The sequence below is a fragment of the Poecilia reticulata genome, chromosome 18, assembly GCF_904066995.2.
Source record: "Poecilia reticulata chromosome 18, P_reticulata-male-v2, whole genome shotgun sequence".
Classification (NCBI taxonomy): Eukaryota; Metazoa; Chordata; class Actinopteri; order Cyprinodontiformes; family Poeciliidae; genus Poecilia; species Poecilia reticulata.
Window position 1 is genome coordinate 13486845 of NC_088847.1, and position 16153 is coordinate 13502997.

Consider the following 16153-nt stretch of genomic DNA (forward strand, 5'->3'; position numbering starts at 1 on the left):
GCTCAAATTTTAATAAACACACAATTTGAGGAACTAAAGCCTCTAATTTTGCGTTAATTAGAGGCTGTAGTCAAAGAAAAAAAAAAACATGCATGTTTTCTTTTTGGTTCAATTTAACACTGCATGCTTAATTTGCTCCCCTAGTGCTTAGAGCCATTACAGAAAGTACCAGATTCTTTCTTGGCAGCAAAGATACAAAGTTGCTTTGTTAAACGATTCTTTCCAAACAATTGCTGACATTTGCTTCAAACTGCACTATCCATTCCCTGGGGTTTACCACGGTAGGGGATTGCACTGCCGCCGCCTGAGTCGACAGTTGAGTTTCACGGCGATGGCAGCACAAGACAGGGGAATTCTGCTCACTGGATGCCGCGTTGCCTTGTGAGAGACGCTTCTACCACAACCCCGCGTCCGATCCGATCCGAGTCTCACACTCACAGTAGCAAGACTTGATCGCACTTCAAAGCGCAACCTGTGTACACACTCTTGGCGCTGCTCTTACGGGCATTCCTGCACAGGCGCCTTTTTCCTTAGAAGAGGTGCGTTGCAGAAATGAAACCAAAGAGGCAGGCGGGTATTTTAGTACGGAGAGGAAGTATGTTTTCAACACTCAGACAAAAAAAAAAAAAAAACGCTGCTACAGCCTAACGGGGTTTTCAAGAAAAGAGACGAAGTCAAAGCTCAGCAGATGCGTGTTTAATGACATGTTGCAAGTGCACCGAGGTCCACGCGTATTTTTGATGAGGCAGATAAGTTTATGGATAAACACACTCCTAGATTAATCGATTAATCTAACTAGCATGTCACAAAGAGAGCAGAACATTGTGAGCATATTTAATCACGCCAAACTCCTCCAATGTGATCAGGTCCAACAGCTGTTACACTCAATATAAATATTAGCATGTAATATACATATGATAAACCCAGGCTTCCAAAATACGTACGCACTTTTACCTTCAAATTAAATATGCAGATGACAGTACATGTTCCACGATTACACTTGAGGATTCCTAACGTTTGCCCTTGAGAACTGGCGGCTGCATTGATGAGTTTTGAGTCGAGTCACGGCACAGCAGGAAACTCCATCAGAATCTAAGGCAAAAGTTTCAATCCGATATTGTGTTTATAAGAGCTTCACATGCAGAAAGGCCTTTAAGTACAAACAAAGCACATTCTTAAATACATTACACACAATATAGGCAAATGTACGGTACATAAAAAAACAATAGAAAGAAAATCGTTGAAATATGCCCTCCAAAAAAAAAAAAACTCAGTTTAGAGCCTAAACTGATTTTTAATTTAGACGTTCCTGTTGCCCGAGTTACCATGAGTCACATTGTGCCGAGTTATTGTTAAAACTGCACATGTTCGTACTTTAGCTGTGAATTATTGATCAGTCAGCTACAGTCTATTTACAAGCTCCCTGCACATATTCAACCGTCTGCTGCATCAGACACACACCGGTTCAAGTTTGACACAAGTTCAAAAAGTGAGAAATGAGTCGAGGCTTAACTGTTTGTCTTTGACCAACAAAAAAAAAAAAAGAAAAAAGAAAAAGCGATGTGACTGAAATAGATGTATTATTAAAATGGGTCAATTCTGGCTGGACTTGGCATTCAAGATCGGATTTAGAAATCCAGAAAAGTTGGAGAGAGAGAGAGAGAGATAGAAAAAAAACTAATAAAATACAGAGATGCATGTGACAGAGAGTGAGTGGGGCTTTAGAAACCCAGCGGGTGAGGAGACACCGGGCCGCCGTTGTCCACCACAGCAGCAGAGATGGACCGCAAGTTGTTGAAGAGCTGTTTGGACTGACTGGAGCGCAGCAGCTTAATGTCCTGCATGACCCGGTCATAAGCCTGGAGGATGAAGAGGTGACATTCAACCGATTGTTATTTTACATTAAAAGGACTGAAGTTGACTTCAAAATGTAGGCTTGTAGTTGAAGCTCAAAGAAATGCCGGCTTGGGTTGGATTCAGCATATCACGCTGAATTACTGGTCTAGTAATATTTAATCAACTACTTTCTTATACAAACCGCTGTGACTGCTCAATGGCATCAGATGAAAAAATTCCTTCATGTCAAGGTTAGTAATAAGAAACAAAAAAGCGTATTTAAAACTAGAAAATGGAACCAAAATCAGTATTTTTTTTTTTAGATGGCTTAATCAAACAAATATAGTAACTGGTTTCTTCCAAGTTAAATCAAACATGTGACTGACTGAATCAGGTCAAATTAAGCCGCAGCAGCAGCAGGAAGTGTGATGAAATGGCACTTTCACCACTAAGCAAACTATGAATGTTGGTTACTGGCACAGAGGTTCATGAGATTTTTTTTTGTTTTTGTTTAATTGCACCATTTATACACAGCCAATTAAAACCTATTTTACTCCCTTTATTTTCCACAGTTTATTTTCCTTAAATTTGACTAAATCATAAAATGTGAATTTGAGGAAAAAATTAAAAATGTAAACATGAAGTAAAATTAATTAATAAAAATTAAAAAAAGCCAATAAGAATTTATTAGATCCATGTAAATTTAGAGAACCAGAGATTATAATTGGTTGATTCAGGATTTCCCCCGTTTCAACTTTTTTTTTTTTTTTTTTTAATTCAAATCCAATCCATATCCTGAACCCGTTTTTTGCGTCTCCGTGCCGACGACCTTACCTCCATGCACCAGGTGTCACACAGCATCTTCTCGTGCTGAGCTGATTGTTGGCCCTGACTCAGAGAGCGGGAAGCCCTGCGGAGAGCGGGACAAACGAAATATCTGCATTCAGACTGCGTGGGAGTTTCTGTGTCGAGTAGGAGGAGCCGAGAGTCGCTCAGTGGGAGTTCAAATATGCAACTGGGACAACCGAAGACAGGAGACGTTTGCAGACCTGGACAGGACGACCACCATGGCGTAGAGGTCGATGGCGCAGTCGGCGACTCTCTTCAGAACAAACTGCTCGTCTGGGAAAAAACAAAAACTCATTTTAATATTAAAAGCAAATAAGGAGGCTGTAAAAGGCTTCAACCCTCTTCTATGAATGTTTATATTCTGTAATAACATGGAAATAATCCTAATGCTAATCTGAATCCAGCTGCCAGGTAAACATTTGTGTCTACGACCGACCGTCTCACTCACCGATGATCTTCTTGCCGTGTTTGACCAACAGCTCCTCGATGACGGCGCCGAACTGGTCGATGGCTTTCACCGTCTGTACAGAAGGCGAACAGAAACACACAACTCAGAGGAAGACGTGACAGAAGCCACCACACGGGGCCAGCTGTGGTGGCTAAGAAATATGAACTAGATCAGAAGTTGAGAGTTTAATAAGTGGCCTTTGATCTCCTGTTCCCGTCTCTAGAACCACCTCTGCTTTTAGAAAAACCAGCACACTCGGTGGAGGACGTGTGATGCTTAGAGAGTTTAAAATAGCCACAGAACTTCAGTAAGAATCTAGTATCCACTATTAGAAAACTGAAAATAGGACATGACTGAATAATGATCAAAAACATGCACAGAAAAAAAAAAAAAAAACACACAACAACCCGTTACACGTACCAGGTCTCCACTTTGTGCCAGGTCAGGGTGGATGTTTCCCTGCAGAGTCAGACCTGTGCTCAGACCTGCCTTTCTACAAATGGAAGAAAAAAAAAAAAAAAGAAAACATTCAAACAAGTTTTCTGGTGCAGATCCCATAAAAATGTGCTAAAGTGATCGTTGTTCTGTCTGTCTGGTGGATAAGTGCAATTAAATGTGTGAAAGAGCTAATTTATCGTTTCAGATAAAACAAATTATGTTGAACAAAATAAATGAAATAAAATCAGGATGGCAAGTTTTCTGTTCGCCATAAACAGAAAAGAAACGAGATCTTCAGCCTGTTGGTTTTCTTAATAAGGGAGTGGCTCTTCAATAAACCGGCTATGTGTTTTAGATTTCTAGATTAAACCGTCTACGTGCTAAGTAATAGTTAGCAGGAGCAAGGGAAATTAGAGCATAGAAAGCGCTTTGTGCCGAGTTAAAGGCATCCTTATCTCACAGCATCAACAGCAGATGCTGGTGCTGCCACCAGAAGCTCCAGAAGCAGAAACGGAGACATGTGGTGCAAAAATGTGCTGCAACCTTTTGGCTCTCTTTGTGATCTCTCCTGCTAGCAGCCCGGCGTTGCCTAAGGGGTTCTTCAGGGCCCTCTGTAAGCTCTTCAGCTGGTTCCCGGCGTTCTGCAGGGCCGCAAACACAAACAGCGCACACAGGTCAGAGCGTTTTCGGGAACTTTCAACGCTGTACTAGCAGATTTAGTTGACTTTTTTTTGTCTGATTTTTATTTGTAAATAAACCAGGTATAAACTGTCCTTCCACCCATAAGGATCTGTAGCGGTTCAAACAGAGAGCGTATCTGATGCCGGCCCACAGACCGGCATCAGATTGTTGAGAAAAACATATGGGGGAGGGGGGAGTTGTTTAACATTTCAAAACAACCAGAAGCTGCTGCGCCCGGAAAAGCATTGAGGAAGAACGGTTTCCAAAGAGTAAGCAGAAAAAAGAGAGAGAGAAAAAAAAACAAAAAACACACAGACAAAAAAACAGACTTCCTCTCCTGTACGTTTCCGAGCCTCACTCTCAGATAATTCAAAAACCGCAATAAAAGCTGCCGAATTCATGCTGTGAAAGTTCTCACGGTACCTGGAACCCGTTGAGCGCCACGAAGAGCCTCAGGATGTCGTTGGTTCCCTCAAAGATTCGGAAAATCCTCAGATCCCTCATCACCCGCTCCACTCCGGAGTCCTGCAGGAACACGTGAACACGTCGGTGCCTACGGTTTGCTCCGAGTCGATTCAGTTCAGTCAACATTAATAAGCAAAAACAATAAGATAAATTATAACCCTCGTAGAAGCTTTTAGAGAAATCACATCAGCCAGATTTGCATCACGAAGTGGGCTTTTCTGAACTTATCGCAAAGTTCTTAAATTTAAGTTTCCTTCAAAGCTTTGTGTTTGTAGTGCAACCTGATGATATATAATGTACGGAGGGAGGAGGGGAAGGGGGAGGGGGGGTCGTAACAACTGAAAACAATGTATTGAAAAACAGCAACGGCGAAGAGGAACAGAGTCTCTTCCTTTAAAGGCTTCTGGAGTTTAAAGCAGCAGAGAAACTAAACAGAGACAAAGTGAGAAGTTTGTCTCACTTTGCTGAAGTGAAACCCCCCCGAGTCAAACTGCACATGTGCAAAAATATGGAAAAAAAAAAAAAAAAAAAAAAAAAAAACTTTGCAAGGCAGCATCTAGTTTCACTTATTCACATGTTGATAATCAAAAATGACTAACATTAAAGCCGCTTAGATATTAGAATCTCATCAAAGGGATTGTTTTACTCAGTGTTCAAATTATTAAAGGGAATTACATATTTTAAGAATTTATAACTCTTAATTTGTCTTAATTAACAGCAACCCCCAATCACGTTCTCAGAACATGAAAACATTGCATTAGGACTTAAAAAAATGGTTCTGGGATGTTGATTTCAAAATGAAAGGCAGAAATTGCTTTCTTCTGAAAGAGGATTTAGCAACAGTCCAGTCCGTTTCCTCAGTCTCAGAGCCTAATCTCTGGTTTAGGACAGATTATATGTCCAGAATACATTTCTGACTCAAGTCAAGTTCAATGTTTCGGGGAAATCCTTCCCTACACGCTTTCCTTCCACTCAATTTTCTGTTGATGTTTAGTCTTCCACAATTTTCTGTATCATATCTGACATCAGTGGTCTGAAGTAATGCTCTAATTTGGGCGTCAATTAGGAAAGACAAGTCTACAACATAAAAAGTTTCAGTTACTCAATTCAATTGTTCTACCATATTCGACTTTACTAAGCTTCACCTTTATCAGCTTTCAGCAAAATGGACTTAACTTGAGCTGGTTTCTGTGCTCTAATTAATGTGGAAACCTGCAGTCCACCCCTGCAGTCAGTGCACAGCTGTAGGTGTTGTTCCATCTCGAGGCTAACCTTCCACGGTTTCAGAATCCGCTTCAGCCAACCTCCCCCCTTTCTGCAAAGTCGGATTTATTTTAAGCACCGCAACATAAATGTTTACAGGGTTTCACTTCGCCCACAGATCTTCAGCTAGCAAGCGGCTGTCACTTTTGAAAAGGTTTTGTAAGCTACAAAAGGAAAAAAGAAAAAGGAAAAAAAAAATTGCAACACAGCGCTGCAAGCGCAACTTAAGGTGCTGAAATAAACATGGTTGAAGTGTAAATAAGATGCTGATTAAATACGCCTGAGCTACTTTTGAGTGTAACTTTAAACTAAGAAAGCTGACAAGGTTATGTGAACACCGAAGCAGGAAAAACAGTGCTACAATTCCCTCAGTGGTGCCGCCTGGTTTTACTTTCTTCCCCTTATTTACACACAGCAGCACATCAGCAAAGTTTATAGAATCCCAACATTTAGAAGAAGTGGAAGTGAAAACACCAGCGCGTTTGACGGGAAACCGTCCAGCACTTGTTGGCCAACTTACGGCCATTAATTCCCGCTCTCTTTTACAAGCTTGTTATTGTCAGCCGGGGAAGTTAGGTGTCATTTTACTGATCCACCCATCTTCCTAATATTGACTCAGATTGTATTTACTGACCCCGGGGATACCCCTGATGGACCACAGAACAGAATAATGACTCTGCTGTAAACCAGTTCTCAGGTGAATTTTGATGTGAAAGTGACAGCATGGCGTGCCATCGGTATTGTAATGAGCCCCATCAGGCGTTTCAGGGACTCTCAGCATCTGGGTCAAGGGTCAGCAGTAGCTGAACAAAATGAGTCCGGAGGAACAAAAGTAACACAAGTGAAATAAAGTAGCCTTTTTTAATACTTACCGTGTAAAATTTGCTTAGATTTCTGAATTAAATCATTTTATTTTTGCGTGTAGTTTTAAAACATTTCCTTCAATGGGCCAATCAGCATTTATAGAAATAAAGAAAAATGGCAGTAGCTCTAAACCTACTCACAAAGTCAACTTTATAAAAATACATATATTCCCTACTGCATTTGTGTCATTTTTTTATGGAAATGTTATGCATGTTTTACAAGATTAAACTCTATTAATCCCTCAGGAAGGTTCCTCTGGGAAATTCAGTTTCCAACAGTGGAAAACAAGACAGAAAAGAAGAAATATATGAAAAAGATTCAATAAAAATCTCTTATTTTATGAAACGCTGAGAAAAACTGTAAAAGCAATTATTTCTACGCCTTTATGTTTTAAAACATTGCTGTTCTTTCATGTATTTGGTTAAAGTAATTAAGAGCTAAAGAAGAAAGGCTCTTTCCCATTTTCACTTCCCATATTAATTCTGAAATTTGTTAGAACTATAATACTTTTATTATTGATCAATTTCTTGTTTGAACTTGAACTTGATTGAGGGGTAAGTACAGCAGACTAACCGCCAATCAGGGTTTAACGAGATAATTTAAACTATACAAATATTCAGATACAAATATTAAGCAACATTCACCAGTAGGCGGTGCTATAATAGAAAATATGCATTATAGCTTATTACTCCAAAGCTAAAAGTCACATTAACAAAATTAATGTGGGCAAAGTGTCTTGGAAAGATTCTAAAACAGATGAGTCACTGTGCAAAAGTTGTTGGTCTGGAATATTTTTCACCAGGGAGCCATGAAAACTGCATCAGCCAAGACGACGACGTTATTTGACTCCACCCACGACGCGTTAAGCGACATTTATATCTGAATCTCACCCCCTCTGAGCCAAATGAAACGTGGCAGAATATACACAAAGGAAGAAACAAAAAAAAGTTAAAGTAGAAGAGAAGATTTCATAAGGGTGTGATGCAAGAGGGGAGCGAGGAGGAGGGGAGGAGGGGAACCTTCCGGTTCAGGCGAGGAACCCATTAGAACCACTTGCTGAGTAAACGGAAGCAAGTTTTTACTTGCTTCTGTTTGGGTTGAACGTGACAGGATGTGGACCGTGCACTCACCTTCATAAAACCCATCCCTCCCATGACCTGAATACTCTCGTCTGTCACGGTCCAAGCAGCTTCCTGTTAAAGTGAAAACAAACAAACAAAACAAAACGCACAAAATCAGCCACAAAACAAACTTCAATTCCACAATTAGATCAACAACCCTTAAGAATCTCACTTCCTCTCCAATCTTCAGCAGAATGAGGAACATGAATATTGTCAAGAAGTAATATGCGTTCTTGAGTGTTTGCATCAACACTCAAGACCTTAAATATGAAGGCTTGCATGAGCCTTCCTGAGTAGAAGTGGATAAAAATAGCATCAACCACAATAATTTGCTAGACTAAAGAATGTCTGCTTTCAGACTGATTTCAGTTCTTACAGAGGCAAAGATCTTGCTGATGGCAGCTTCTATCTGGAAGTCTTTGGCGCCGCTGTCCATGTTCCCGCTGACCATGTAGGCCATTGACTGCAAGCAGATTAAAAAAAAAAGAAACTATGAACTGATTGGTTCAAATGCAGAACCAGCCAACAGGGCATCAGATTGTCTTACAACTTGCAAGAAAAATGAGTTTAAATAGAAGAAGTTGTGAAACTTCCATGAGGAATCATCATCTAGGACAGATTTTTACTGAGGTGGCCTCAGCATGTCAAAGTGAGGTGGAGCGTAGGAAACATTCGTTTTCAGATGGTCTGACCTCGGTCACGTACTGCAGCATGGCCATGCGGGCCACCTTTTCCTGGATGGCTCCGTAGGTGTGGATCTTGTTCCCAAACTGGGTTCTGTTGGCTGCATGATCGATCTGATGAGGAGAAAGACGAGGAGGAGAAACGTGAAGCGCGATTCGTTGCTGCAGACCTCCCAAATAAGGCAACGCAAAGTTTAAGACGCCATAGCACCTTAAACTGGTAGGTTTCTACTTCTAGTTCTTGCTGCAGAAAAAGAGGAAGTTTAAATGCTTCTGGTCAGAGTGGGGAAATAAAAAAAAATAAAAAAACACCAAACCCCTCGAAGTTAAAGAGGGTGCGACTAAACTTCCTTCAACCCTCGTCAATCGGAGCCATAGAGCTTTAAATACGTTTTAAGGTGAATTAAAAGAGCCTAGAGGAAGTTCTGTTTGTTTTTAAAAAAAACCAACATCAGGAATGTTGTGAGTTGTGCATAAAACTAAAAACCACATGTTGAGAGCATCATGAACGATACTGCAGCCAGAACACACAGCTATACAAGTTCAATTCCAGCAGCGGCAACTGGACTCCAACAGTTGTAGGGCGTTTACCCAACTAGGAGGACTCACACTGTTCAAGCCTATTTACCTCCCATATAACCATTTCGACATACATCATCTTACTGATACACACATCCTAGACATAAAACTAATAGAATGTAACGCAGAAGACATTCTTGTCTAATTGGAATAGACTTTCTGTATATTTTCAACAAATGACAGATTTATACAATGTTCACAATTCTGTCGATTTGAACAAGAAACGCCAAAAATCCGACACATCTAAACATCCGGTCGGTCAGTGTGGAGCCCAGCTACAGGTCAGCCGGCTAATGCTGGGTAGATGACAGACGAATGAGCGGACGGATACATGGATGAATGGGGAAACAGATGTGCATGGATGGATGATGCAACGACTCATCCGTCCACATCCTCTTTTCCAAACTCCTCCAGGCCTCACAGCCACCCTGATTTGCGTTTTCCACAAAAAACCCACAACGAAACCAGCAGGCGTGTTTCCGACCACAGTGGCTGCAGCGCTACAGAACATCACCGGAAACCTACGTTTGCAATTTAGTTAAAAACTTCTTAATATCGCTCCTTCTTCAGGGTTCATAAACCAATGAACACATGAATATTCATCACGATGACACCTGAAACTCACAAGACGAGACATGACTTTTGGTTCACGAGAACAAGACGTGGCAACATTTTAATATTTCTCGAGACAAACTCAACAACATTTACCATTTCCCAGTTAGTATCGATAGCCTGCATTGTGATTGTGATGCAGCTTAATGTGCTGCTGGACATTCAGCTAGTGGTCGTTATAGCAACGCCTTTTGCCTCCTTCAGCGTCTGATCAACTTGCAGAGCTCACATATTGTTTGTCTTGATACACTCCTAGTGGAAAAAAAAAATCCTGCTTTTTTTCTTACAAATGACTGGATTATCACCATTATTATAAACTATAGGTTCAGAAAAGCTAATTCAACATGAAAACCATGCCTATTTCTGATATTAATGCTTTGCTTCTACACATTTAGTTTGACACAATGAGCAAAATGACCCTCAATATCATCTTCGATAAAACAAAGTGCAGCCAGATCCGTTTCCTAACATCGTAAGAGTAACATTACATGAGAGAGCAGTCGGTTGAGATTTTCTCTTGATGATGCAAATCTGTTGTGGGTTGACTCAGGCGTTTTCAGAACAACTATCGCTATTGACTCACGCAACAATGTAGTAGGATCGCTTGATGTTAAAGATTTTCTACACATGAACAATAAATGTTTCCCTAAATGCAAAGCAAATCTGACTAAAGCGCAGAGGCTCCGAGTGTTCAAAGGAAACGTGCTCTCACACCGCCAGCCGATTTGAATCTCGAGCACCCGACTGCCGCTTCAGCAGAAAGCAGGCTGCGGTGAAGCACGAGCTGGGGAATTTCCCAGCCACCCACAGAGAGAGAAAAGCAAGACTGAAACAAACGAGGGGTGTAAAGAGACAATACGGACACGACTCAAAGCGAAGGATGGGAAACCTGACGGCCTGTATGAGAAGTGAGCTATGTGTGAAAGCTGTAGAGCTCTGCTGCTGCTGCACGCCCCTTCCGGTCCACAGCACGTTCAAAGGGGACGCCGGCAGACTCACAGCTTTGGCCATGACGCTCTTCATGGTGCCCGAGAGGGCGGCCGCCATCCCGAAGCGACCGTTGTTCAAAATGTTCATGGCCACTTTGAAGCCGCCGCCCACTTCGCCCAGAACGCAATCGGCCGGCACGCGAACGTCTTCGAAGTAGACCTCGGCCGTGTTGGACGCCTTGATGCCCATTTTCTTCTCCGGGGGTCCGCTGCGGGAGGAGGAATAAAGACAAGAGCAGCTTTAGACAGACTTCCCATTACATTTACTAATTAGGCAGATTCTGTGTGATTTTTTTTTTATCACATTATAGAAGTACAAGACATTTACCCAGTTTTAGTATTTTCCCCTTTTTTTAACTCTATAAATCATAAAACAGAACACCAGCTGTGTTCTTGTGCAGCATTGAGGTAAAGAATCATTTTACCATTTTATTGGCATCTGAACAAACATATATCGATTACTATCTACATTATTTATGAAAGTCTGGTCTCAATGATCTCGGATTAAAAATAGTTCAGTCTATTTATGTAGCATCAATTTTCAACAAATGTCACTTCAAAGCCATGTGATTGCATCATGTTGACTTTGCCATCATCCCTCCTGTCGGAAGAGCAACAGCAGAAATCGACGATCCTCCACCATCTGCTGGCAACCAATGGCTTTATGATTATTTGCCAAAGTGAAATACTTCAATACTTCTACAGATTTTTTAAAATGATGACATTAAAGTCCAGACTATTCAAGATTAAGTCCTGCTCTTAAAGTGAAGGGGGAAAAGAAAAGCGCTCACTGTGTGACGCCTCCAAAGCTCCTCTCCACAATGAAAGCTGTGATCTTGTCCTTCATCTCTCCGGTTTTAGGATCCTTCATGGGAGTCTTGGCAAAGACGGTGAAGATCTCAGCCAGACCTCCATTGCTGAAGAGAAAATATAAAATGTATATGAAGACAGCAGCACTTCTAGCCCTTCCCGTGTCTGATGTGGTGCTGCCCTCTTGTGGTGACAGCCTGTCCTACGGTGAGCCCACACCTGATCCAGATCTTGCTGCCATTCAGAGTGAAGAAATTTCCACAGGAGGAGACGAGAGCCGTGGTCCTAATGGAGGCGGCGTCGGAGCCGCTGGCGGGTTCAGTCAGGCAGAAAGCGGCCATGTGCTCACCTGCGAGGAGATGCGGTGATAAAAAAATGAATTAAAATAAAGAGGAGATTTAGGTCGTCTTTTCAAGATATTTGTTGTCTGCAGAACTGCTCTGGTTTTTTGGGCTCTAGTTTCGATCTAGAAGTCCGTCCGGATTCTGATCCTGATCACCTGAGGCGAGTTTGGGCAGGTACTTCTCCTTCTGGGCTTTGTTTCCAAACAGCAGAATTCCCTTAAAGCCGATCGACTGGTGAGCTCCCAGTGTGATGCCGACTCCCAGATCGTGACCGCCGACAATCTCAACCAGGCGAGCGTACTGGAAGGAAATGCAACCGTCACGTTAGACCGTTGCAGACACACGGAACGGTGCAGACGTTTTAAACTGTCCTAATTTTTTTTCTCTTATCTGCATCTGAGCAGAGTTTTGAGCAACTAAATTCCCTGTTTGTTTTTTTTCTTTTCTTAAACTTTTCTCCCTGATTGCCACCAATTATTAAATATCAAAATTAGACTTTGAAACAGGGCTGCAACTAAGGATTATTTTAGTAATCGATTACTCTATTCATTGTTCTGATGAATCGGATTTTAAAACACTGACATTGTACCGATTTTTCACTTAACCACAAGCTCTTTAATTCAATATTAGAAATATAGTAAAATATGCAAATAAACAATTTATTTCCTTTTCTAGATCAGAAAGTAAACATTGCCTATTATGTAATAATATGGCATTCCTTTATTGAATTTGAATAAGAAGCTAAAACTATGCCACTTGAAAGGTTTTGGGTAAAACATTTACAGACGAAGGTGTTTTTATTCTTAAATGCAATATTAATGCTACTTATTTTTGTACAGTTTTGGCTTATAAGACCCTCCACGTTGGCTCTTGATGTGAAGTGATCATTGTTTTAAAATATAAAGCTGGTCAAATAAGAGTTTCTGTAGTACTTTTGTGCGTTTTCGTGCGATATTTGCACACAATCCCAACAGTGAAATGACACACATTGAGCAACAAATATTTTTTATTCTGTCTTTTGGATTATTTGATTGCAAACTGATATTTCTTACAAATTGTCCATGAACATGGAAAACTGGAAAGTTTTATGCTTTAAATTGAGACTTTTGCTCAGGTCTGAACACATCTGATTAGCAGACACTTAACATACGTAAAAGTGAATCGAATCAAGCGGCTGTACCTGGGTGTTTGAGAGGCCAAGGCCCCCCAGGTCAGCCGGGACCTGCAGGCCGAAGGCCCCCATCTCCTTCAGACCCTCCATGGTGTGATCCTCCACCTTCTCCAGAGCGTCGTTCTTCGCAGGATCGTTCACCTCCTGGAAGACAGGAAGCATGATGAATGAGCCGGATGAGTATTAAACAGGTTGTGAGGCCGAAGGTAAAAGAATACATTCTTTAAGGTTTTAAATTACCTCAAAAAACTTGCTGACTGGGCCCACGAGCTCCTGGAGGAACTGCTCTTGCTCCTCGTTCAGGGCTAACACACAAACACAACTACACCTAATTATTTTCCTAATTAAAAACCAACAAATCTAATCAAATATGAGGAATGTTTGGGGCTTACCTTTAGGGAAAGGGAACACTTGAGCTGTTGCAATTTGTCCTTTAAACATGTTGACGGCAAACGATTTGGATTCCTGAGGAAAAAAGTTAGACAAGACAGAAAAAAAAAACAAAGCTAAATTTGATTGAAATTCAGTTTTCTGTCTTACTGTAGTGATAAAAAGCAGAGAAAAAGGAAGCCTACAGCAGCGACGGCCTTCTTCTCCACTTTAGAACCAGCATCGCTGCCGACCGCTGCAGGTTTCTCCAACACGGCCTGAGGAGAAGAGCAGCAGAGAATTTTAAACAAATAGCAAAAGCCTTAAAAAGTCAGTGACACTACAATTAGAAAATGTTTGACATGTCCTCAAGCAGCCAAATGGACACACAGGTCAACAGGAGGAGAGGTGTGTTCTGTTGGTGGACGTAGGCCTGTCACAATAACAAATTTTGCTGAGCGATTAATTGTCTAAAAAAATTATTGCGATAAACGATGATATTGTTTCAAGACCTTTTGACACCGATTTAATGGAAATGACTAATAATGCATGCAATTTTCTGCCTTAGATGGATACACTATGTACTTGTATTATTGCTTATAATACAAGTAAAAATTGCTCACCTCTGCTTGGATTTATACGCAGGCGTTATTGGAACAACTTAACTGAATGATTTGGAGGGGTGAGTGAACCCTTTTGACAACAAGTCAAATGGCAAAGATCCAAACTATCGGTTTTTAAAGTTTAGACCTTCAACTAGTTTACCGTCATCACCACAATAAGAACACTTTTTTTTAAATAACCGTTTCCACAGTTCCCATTCCTAAAATGTGGATATTGTGTTAAAATTAATTGAAAGTAACAAAATTAAAATGAGAACATTAACGCCCAGGAACTCTGATTAAAAATATGACGTGTATGCATAAAAATTGTGGGACAATGCACCACAAACACAACTAGTGAACGGATCAGGCCCACCAAAATGAGAGTGCAGATGGAAAATATTAGGACCAGGACAGATACGCAGAGGTCTAGATGACATTACGTCACATAAGCGTGTTACGTTGTGAACTTTTGCCTAGACAACTGCGGTGTGTCACCTTTAATAACTCAGTCATGTGACCAGTGAACTTTCCCCCACTTCCACATAGAGGGCGTTATATCATGCATACTTTACAGCTCATTCAGTATCCACAAAACAAACAGACTTTATGAAGTAACTACACCCGATAAAATTAATTTATTAACGCAATATATGATATTAAACATACCTGAGTAGCTTGACTTGCGTAGAATCGACCGTTTGGTACAGCGAGTACAATCGCAGCTTGGCGCTGACCTCTGAATGCAGGGAGCAAAGATAAAATCATGTTTTAAACTTAGTAGTCACTTCAAACAGAGATCTGGGGATTTTTTTTTTTTACAAAGGTCTGCGGCTTTTCCTCACCCCGACAGCACGGCAGGATTCCTGAGAATAGATCCGCATACCGCGGAAGACTGGCTCACCTTACGAAGCAGCATGATTTATTTTTGTTCTGAAATAAACAATAGCATTTACCCGTCTGAGGCAACAGGGTATCACAAAGACAGTGAAGTTTAAGCTTAGATAAAGGCGTAAACAAGGTGCCGACACACAGCTAACGGCAATTGTTTTGTAACTATTACAGTTTTAACTTGTCTTCGCTCAACATCCGATAAATGCACGTAAACCGTCTAGTTTCCTCTGCGAACCATGCCAGAAACACCTTAAATGCCAGACTTGAGTTAATAAACGGCGAAACTTTCTCTTCTCACCGAGTAAAAGAGCCGACAAGCCGCCGAACCTGATTTTCTTCCGTTGCTACAGCTGCTGTCTTCTTCTAAGGTTTGAAGCGCCAACTGTCCACCTGTTAGACAGCATTAGCGCCTCCTGCTGGGCAGTCGGATAAAGGATAAAGGTCCTTTATCCTTTAGCTATTTAGGTAGGTATTTTTGTCACAAAACAATTTGTTCACTGTGATGGTGAACTTCAATTCAGTCTTTCACAAATACAACACAACAGTTACACCTCTTCATATTCTTAAGCAAACAAGACAACATTATTTGAGTCACTCAAAAAAAAATTTATATATATACGTATATATATATATATATATATATATATATAGTATTGAAAGTTTAGTTCCTATTGGTTTGGTAAATTACGAGCCTTACTAAATCACTCTCCTGTATTAACATCTGCCCACTGATCTTTTTTCGAAACACAGTCAGTGAATGCAATTGTATAAATACACGAGTCACAAATGCTGCTGTTCTAGTCACATTTTTTTTTATGTGCATTTCTTTTTTGCCCCAAATTTTCCTTGTTGGAAGTGAGTTCCTTGACCAAATACAATAAATATCGTGTACATGCAAATATAAGCTTTATAAACGTGAAAGTTTTAATTTACCTCAATGTTTTGCCTCGCTTCTATGGTGTTAGAATGTATTTTAATAAACTCTTGTGTAAATTCTAAAAACCTTAAGATGTTTTTATTCATTTTTTGTTCAAACAGTCATAAAATTATCTGGGTTTTTCCAAATGGTGAACATTTCTAGTAATGCATACATTAACAAGTATATGTGTAAGCTTCAGAATTTTAAGAATAATTA

The 16153-nt window shown here is 40.6% G+C and overlaps 1 protein-coding gene across 2 annotated transcripts; it reads right to left on the reverse strand.

The window, feature by feature from the left end:
• Window positions 1-681: 681 nt before the first annotated feature.
• Window positions 682-15427, reverse strand: acadvl (acyl-CoA dehydrogenase very long chain). 2 transcript variants are annotated; one of them, XM_081599291.1, is made up of 21 exons: window positions 15317-15427; window positions 14970-15057; window positions 14794-14863; window positions 13732-13800; window positions 13546-13618; window positions 13394-13458; window positions 13163-13297; window positions 12138-12282; window positions 11858-11987; window positions 11620-11745; window positions 10839-11037; window positions 8658-8762; window positions 8342-8428; window positions 7975-8037; window positions 4676-4777; window positions 4115-4212; window positions 3554-3626; window positions 3134-3206; window positions 2886-2958; window positions 2671-2746; window positions 682-1859 (listed from the first exon to the last, which is right to left on the reverse strand). In XM_081599291.1, exons 2-21 carry the CDS (start codon window positions 15041-15043, stop codon window positions 1722-1724), a joined length of 1974 nt encoding a protein of 657 aa, XP_081455417.1. In that variant the 5' UTR covers window positions 15044-15057; window positions 15317-15427; the 3' UTR covers window positions 682-1721. The 2 variants fall into 2 exon arrangements, with proteins under 2 accessions (XP_081455417.1, XP_008433665.1); XM_008435443.2 differs by having other exon boundaries at window positions 13729-13800.
• Between the last annotated feature and the right edge of the window lie 726 nt (window positions 15428-16153).